Below are 7853 nucleotides of genomic sequence, written 5' to 3' on the forward strand. Positions count from 1 at the left end.
AGAGAGATTTCAGCTGTGATTCTTTTTCCTTTTTCATTTCCCCCTAAGAATTCAATTCTATTATTTTATCCATTTACATTAAAAAGTAGTTGAAATTGGTAGGAATCTTTAAATAGGAAAATTTGACTTTAGCTTGTATCAGTGACAAACAGGATTGTCCTTTTGTTCATTTATTTTGATTTTGATTTTTTTTTGTTTTTTTTTTTCTTTGCAGGATGATAATGTCAAATCCCTTCTCTGTAGCTTGATATATTTTAGAAGTTCAATGACTGCTGAGCAAGTTTTGAATGCTGAATGTTTCTTGCTACCGAAGGGGAAATCAATTCCAAACCCAGAAAAAGAGATTGAATATACTCAATATAAAAAGGACGACGAATTAAAGATGGAGAACTTGGATAAATATAAAGAAAAGACAAGAAATGGTGAAGCCAGCATTGATTTATAAATTAATATTCTATTAATGTTGCAGATCTTCCTTTTAAAAACTTTGTTTAGTTTGGTTAATAGACAAAAGATTTGGAAATGTTCTGGAACTAGTTGGATTTCATCTTTGGTATTCAGGTTGTGAAAAATAAAAAATGTTTGCATATGTCTAAAAGCTGTTTGTATGCTTTGAAATTTTGCTTAACTTGGGGTTATCAAGGAAGAATTTTCTGTCTGTAATTGTTGGAATTGAGTTAGACTGTGATACTTGTACTAGGAGAGGCTATTAGACAGCAAGATTCCTATTCTATGTAGATTTTCAGTATGTTGGCTGGTTGATGGTGAAGACTGATATTTATTCAGCAGATGATAGTTGGTATGTACTTTGTATCCAGTTCTGGAAACATAAAGGTAAATTAAAACATAGTCCTTGCTCTTATGAAGCTCACAATTTATTGAGATTCAGATATATAAACAGATCTTCATAATATAATATGGAATATCCTGTGATAGCCCTGGGCATTATGGGATTATCCAGGAGTAGTTCTCATCCGCAGAGGAGTAGTGTTAGGGAAAACATTCTAGAGGATTTTATTTATTGCTTTAAAATTCTTTTAAAATTTATTTTTAACTATTAAAAACAAAAATTGTGAATATTAATGGAATACCATGTAATGTTTCCATACATGTGTACATATACATATTTACATTTAAACTTATAGAAGTTTAAATCAAGTTAAACATAATCATCTTCACATTTACATTTCTTTATGATTGAAAACTTTTAAAATTATTTCTTTAGCCTTTTGAGATGTACAGTACATTATTATTATCTGAGTTGGCCTTCTGTGAAGTAGCATATCAGAACTTCTTAGTTCTAACTGTAACTTAGTGCTCATGTATGAACCTTTCTTCAGCCCTCTCCACCTTTCCATACTCTCCCTGGCCTCTGATAACCATCGTTCTACTTTCTGCGTTTCTATAAGATCAGCTCTTTTCAATTACATGTATGAGTAAGATCATGAGTACTAGTCTTTTTAAAAAATATTTTTAGTTGTAAATGGATGCATATTTTATTTATTTATTTTTGTGTGGTGCTAAGATTGAACGCAGTGCCTCATAAGCACTAGGCAAGCACCATGCCACTGTGCTACAACCCTAGCCCACAACTTTTGTGCCTGACTTATTTCACTGAACACAGAGACCTCTATTTCCATCCATATGGCCATAAATGACAGAATTTCATTTTTGATAGTTAAATAGCATTCTGTTGTGTATGCGCCACATTTTCTACTTACGTTGTTTTCACTTGGCTTTTGTGAAAAGTGTTGCTGGTAACATAGGAGTGTAGATGACTCTCTGATATATTGATTTAGTTTTCTTTGGCTATATACCTAGGAATAGATTGCTAGATCATATGGTAGTTTTATTTTTAATTTTTTGAGGAATCTCCATCCTATTTTTCATAATGGCTCTACTATTTTATATTATCACCGGTAGTGTACAAGAGTTCCCCTTTCTCTACATCCTTGCCAGTACTTGTTATCTTGAGTCTTTTCAGTAATAGCCATTTTTACTAGGGTGAGGTGATAACCTCATTTGTGGTTTTGATTTGTATTCCCCTGATAATACTGATGTTGAGCATTTTCATATACCTGTTGGCCATTTGTATGTCTTCTTTTGAAAAATGTCTATATAGAGCTATTGCCCATTTTAGAAATCAGGTTATTTAATTAATTATTATTATTATTTTTTTTGCTGTTAAGGGTTTAGAGTTTCTTTAAGTATTCTGGATATCAGCCCCCTTTCAGATGTGTAGTTTGCAAATATTTTCCCCTATTCTATAGATTGTCTCTTTGTTTGCTGTGTAGAAGCTTTTTAGTTTGATGTAATTCCATTTCTCGATTTTTGCTTTTGTTTCCTGTGCTTTTGGGGTCTTGTCCAAAAGGTTCTTGCCCATTTCATTATCCTGAAGCATTTTGCTTGTGCTTTCTTCTAGTAGTTTCATAGTTTCAATCTTACATTTAAGCCTAATATAATTTGACTTTTTTCAATTTAAATGCCCTTTATTTCTCCCTCTTGCCTTATTCCTATGGCTAGGACTTTAGCACTGTGTTGAAGAAATATGGTGCAAGTAGCATTCTTGTCTTGTTCTAGATCTTAGAAAGCTTTCAGCTTCCCCCCCCCCCATTTAGTGTAATGCTAGCTGTTGGCTTATTATAAATGTCCTTTATTGTGTTGAGATATGTTCTATGTGTAATTAGATGGGATGTTGAATTTTATCAAATATCTTTTCTGCATCTGTTGAGATAACTATGTGGTTTTTGTCCTTTATTTTGTTTATGTGATTATCATATATTGAACCACTTTGCATCCTTGGAATGCCTTTGATCAGGGTGAATGATCCCTTTAATATGCTTTTGGATGTATCTTTTAATATTTTTATTGAGGATTTTTATGTCTATTTTCATTGAGGCTATTGGCCTGTAGTTTTCTTTTTCTTTCTTTCTTTTTTTTTTTTTGTTCTTATCTGGTTTTAATATCAGGGTGATGGCTGGCTTTGTAGTATATGTTTGGAAGAATTCCTTTATCTTATATATTTTTTTAGAATACATAAGAATTGGTATTATTTCCTCTTTAAATATTTGGTAGAATTTAGCCATTGGTCCTAAGCTTTCTTTGATTGGAGGCTTTTTATTTACTAATTCAGTCTTATTACTTGTTTTACTGTTCTGGTCACGTTTTCTGTTTCATCATGGTTCAGTTTTGGTAGTGGCATATGTGTCCAGGAATTTGTCTCTTCTGGGTTATCAGTATTTTCAGCATACAGTCCATAATAATGTCTAATGCTCTTTTATGTATCTGTGATGTCAGTTGTAATATCTGTCTCACTTTCATTTTGTTTTTGGTACTGGGGATTGAATCCAGAGGCATTTTAACTACTGAGCCACATCCTCAGGCCATTTTATTTTTTATTTTGAGTCAGGGTCTCTGTAAATTGCCTAGGGCCTTGCTAATTTGATGAGACTAGCCTTGAATTTGTGATCTTCCTGCCTCAGTCTTCTGAGTTGCTGGGATTACAGGTGTGCACCACCACACTTGGTTTAGTGTCTCCTTTTTTTTTTTAATCATGGTTTTAGTTCCTTGAATCTTTTCTCTCTCTTTCTTAGTATAGCTAATGATTTGTCTTATTATATAACCTTTTTGAAGAAAAGGCTTTTTGTTTTGTTGAATTTTTGTGATATTGTAGTCTCCATTTTATTTATTTCTGCTCTGATCTTTATTCATTCTTTCCCTCTAATTTTGGGTTTAGTTTATTTTTTTATTTGTAGTTCATTGAGATACAGTGATAGATTGTTTATCTGAGATCTTTCTTTTGATGTGGGTATTGATTGCTGTAAACTTTACTTTTAGTATTACTTTTGCTGTATCTCATAGATTTTGGTAAGTTGTGTCTTCATTGTTTTCAAGAAATTTTAAAATTTTCTTCTTGTATCTTCCTCAATCCATTGGGTTTTCAAAAAAATTTCATGTATTTATATAGTGTCCAGAATTTTTCTTGTAATTGCCTTCTAGTTTTATTTAATTGTGATTTGAAAAGGGATTTAAATTAAAAAAAAATGTTGTGACTTGTTTTTGAGGCCTTTCATTTCCTGGGGAATGTTGCATATGCTAATGAGAAAAATGTATATTCTTTAGATATCTGTTAAGTTCATTTGGCCTGGGGTGCATTATAACTCTGCTGTATCTTTGTGATTTTCTTTCTTGATGATCTATTCACTGTTGAATCTGGGTTAAGTTTCCCAACTATTATTGTATTGAAATCATTCTCTTCATTTAGAACTATTAATGTTTGCTTTATACATTTGGGCATTGCTGTATTGGGTGCGTATGCAATCAGAATTGTGTTTCCTCTTGTTTAATTGATCCCTTTATCATTATTTGACCTTACTTTTTCTTTTTATTGCATTTGTCTATTTTATCTAATGTAAGTATAGCTATTCCTGCTTTCTTTTTACCCCATTTACATGGAATATCTTATTCCATTATTTCACTTTTTTATGTATGTGTGGTCTTAGAGGTTAAGGGAATTTCTTGTAAGCAACATATAGTTGGGTATTTTTTTTTAACTATTCAGTCATTCTGTCTTTTAATTGGAGAATTTAATCAATTTATATTCAATGTAATTATTGGTAGATATAATCTTACTAGCCATTATGTAATTTTTTTTTAGTTATAGTTTCCTTTTTTCTATTTTTCTGTCTTTGTGGTAAAGTGATTTACTGTAGTACATTTTAATCCTTGTTTATTATTTTTGGTTTCTCTAACAAAAACATTTTAATTATAATAAGCTATTTGAAATGATAGCAGCTTAATAGATCATAAGGATAAGAACAGAAACAAATTTTATAAGAGAAAATATATTAATAAGAAAACTATTTTACTGCATTCCTCCCAACATTTTGAATTTTGAATATTCCATTTTACTTCTTTCTATATTGCCTATCTCCTAATATATTAATGCACTTATTATTATCTTTAAGTGTTTTGTTTTTTAGTTTCCATGCTAAAACAATGAATGGTTTATGTACTATGCTTACAATATTAGAACATTCTGAAAACTTACCAGTGAGTTTTATATATTTTTTTTTTTTTTAAAGAGAGAGTGAGAGAGGGGAGAGAGAGAGAGAGAGAGAGAGAGAGAATTTTTAATGTTTTATTTTTTAGTTCTCGGCGGACACAACATCTTTGTTGGTATGTGGTGCTTAGGATCGAACCCGGGCCGCACGCATGCCAGACGAGCGCGCTACCGCTTGAGCCACATCCCCAGCCCCTTTCTAAGGTTTTCTTCTTACTCATTAATGTTTTTCTTTACGTTTGAAGAACTTGCTTGTGTTTGTTGTAAAACATGTCTGATATAGAAATATTTTCTCAGCTTTTGTTTGTCTGAGAATATCTTTATCTTCATTTCAGTTTTAAAGGATAGCTTTGCTGAGTACAGTACATTTTGGTTGACAGTTTTTTTTTCCCTTCAGTACCATGAAGGCCTCCTGCCACTCTGTCTTGGCCTGTAAGGTTTCTGCTGAGAAGTCTGCTGTCATGCAGATTGGGACATCTGTGTGTTTTATTCTTTTCTTTTCTCTTTCAGCCTTAAGAGTCTTCTGTTTATCTTTTACCTTTGGGAGCTTGATTAGATCTTGGGATAGTCTTTAACCTTCCAGTACTTGGATATTTGTATCCTTTTCTAGGTTTGGAAAGTTTTATGTTATTTTTTTGAATAAGCTTTCTATCTCTTTGGCATTTTCAAGTCCTTCTTGAACCCAAACAACCTGAACATTTGCTCTTTTCTTTTTTTTAAAGATAGAGTGAGAGAGAGAGCAAGATAATTTTTTAATATTTATTTTTTAGTTTTCGGCGAACACAACATCTTTGTATGTGGTGCTGAGAATTGAACCCGGGCCACACGCATGCCAGGCGAGTGTGCTACTGCTTGAGCCACATCTCCAGCCCCAACATTTGCTCTTTTAATTTCCCAAAGTTCCTTTAAGTTTTCTTTATTCCTTGTCATTCTTTATTCTCCTCCAACTGCATATTTTACAGCCTGTCTTAGAGCTTACTTCTTTCTTCTGTTTACTCTATCCTGCTATTGTTACCTTTCATTGTGTTTTTAATTTCACAGTATATTTTCATCTCAAGAATTTGTTTGACTTTTTAATTGCCTCCATCTCTTTGTTAAGTTTCTTTTACAGGGTATTGAAACATTTCTGTTTTCTTCAAGCTCATTGAAATTTCCTTAAAACAGATGTTTTAAATTTTCTGCCTGAGAGTTTTCCTGTATGGATTACTATCTGGTAGTTTCTGGCACTGTTTTATTTTGTTTCATTTTATTTTTTGAGAAAAAGGAAAAAGGTTTTTATTGCTTTGCTAGTAAAGGAGAAACACAGGGCACCTTTAATTCTGTCCATCAGCAGGAACAGGTATTTTCTTTTTTTCCTTTTTGGCAGGGCTGGGGATTAAACCCAGGGCCTTATGCCTGGGAGATAAACACTCTACCAACTGAGCTGTATCCCAGGCCCAACAAGGGGCTTTAGAAGAGGTAATTTAAAAGCTACATTCCATGTGTAGTTCTCCTTTAGAGTTGTAATTCACTTGTTAATTTGGGAGATAGTAGTTTCTGAGATCTTCTGGTACCATCCCCAAAGTCTGGATTACTACATTCCAGTTGTGGGTACTACTCAAGGACACATAACTCTGCATAAAATGGGGAAGAAATGTAATCTTGTTTCCCCTGAGATTAGGGAGGGGAAGAGATTAAGGAGGAGCAGGGAAAGAGGAAGAGAAAGAAACATGTCCATTTTAAAAATTAAAGTTGCAGTGGCAGAGCAGCAAGGGATGTATTCAAAGCACAAAGTAGACAATTGTTACATTTCCCCACTGTCAGTTTCTAAATTCCATCTATAGAAAAATGGGCAACAACATCTCCAAGCTGCTTGCTGCTGAAAGAGGGCAAAGTTGGGGGAAGTAATCCAAAGTCCTGTTTTCTTTCAGGTGGGGCATGGACAGTTAAGGATATTCAGCATCAGAACAGTTCAGGGGTCCACAGTGGCAGATGACAGGTGACTGGACAGCATATGTAGAGTAGGGATCATGCTAAGACAACAATAAACAAGACAGCAAAGCATTACTTGTTTTGTAAATAGCACAAAAGCAATTAGTATTTCAGCCAGTCTCTGAAAACCATGGAGACAGTAACTCATATCAGTGAAAATCAGATCAAGTTCATCAATGTAGAAGGTTAAGAAGATTTGTAGGTGTATGAGATCTGGCTCAAATTAGGACAAACTTGCAACTCTAAAGTCCCTTGTGATCATTATTATTAGTCACTCCCACACAACAACCCTTCCTTTATAGCTTCCAGCTCTATTTAATTTTGGTAGGGCTGACACAAGGGTACATCTTAGGTTACATTTAAAAAACTATTATTTTTTTCTTTTAAATGTTCATATTGGACTGTGCTTAGGCTACACTCTCCTGCCAGGTGTTTAAGATCAAGTTGATTAAAACTGATCTTGTTTCTATCTACTCTTTTTTTGGGCAGTGCTGGGGATTGAATCCAGGGCCTTGTGCATGCGAGGGTTCCTTTCTACTCTTAAGAGTCATCTGAAATTCCTCAGAGATCACTGTTGGGGAGATGTGTGAAGCCTCTTGGCTCCTTAAGCTTTCTTCTGCCAGTGTTGCTATCTGCCAGAATGGGTCAGTTTTGTTGACCATAAGTGGCTTCTTTTGGAAGCATCAGGGACATTTCCCTCTCCAGTGACCCCCTTCTTTGCAGGGTCCACTCCTTGATTGGCAGATCAGATGACTCACCAGAGAGGGGTCCTATTGTTCTCTGGGGCTGACCTTAGAGGGCAAGGGCCAAAATGTTGGCT

The 7853-nt window shown here is 34.0% G+C and overlaps 1 protein-coding gene across 1 annotated transcript in view; it reads left to right on the forward strand.

Annotated features, from left to right (window-relative positions):
* Positions 1 to 445, forward strand: part of Stk31 (serine/threonine kinase 31) — an 81249-nt gene extending 80804 nt beyond the window's left edge. Inside the window, exon 24 of the mRNA XM_026400223.2 lies at positions 215 to 445. Coding sequence (XP_026256008.1) covers positions 215 to 445 — 231 coding nt within the window. The remainder of the gene's footprint in view (positions 1 to 214) is intronic.
* Positions 446 to 7853: the final 7408 nt, after the last annotated feature.

The sequence above is a fragment of the Urocitellus parryii genome, chromosome 3 (genome assembly GCF_045843805.1).
Source record: "Urocitellus parryii isolate mUroPar1 chromosome 3, mUroPar1.hap1, whole genome shotgun sequence".
Lineage (NCBI taxonomy): Eukaryota > Metazoa > Chordata > Mammalia > Rodentia > Sciuridae > Urocitellus > Urocitellus parryii.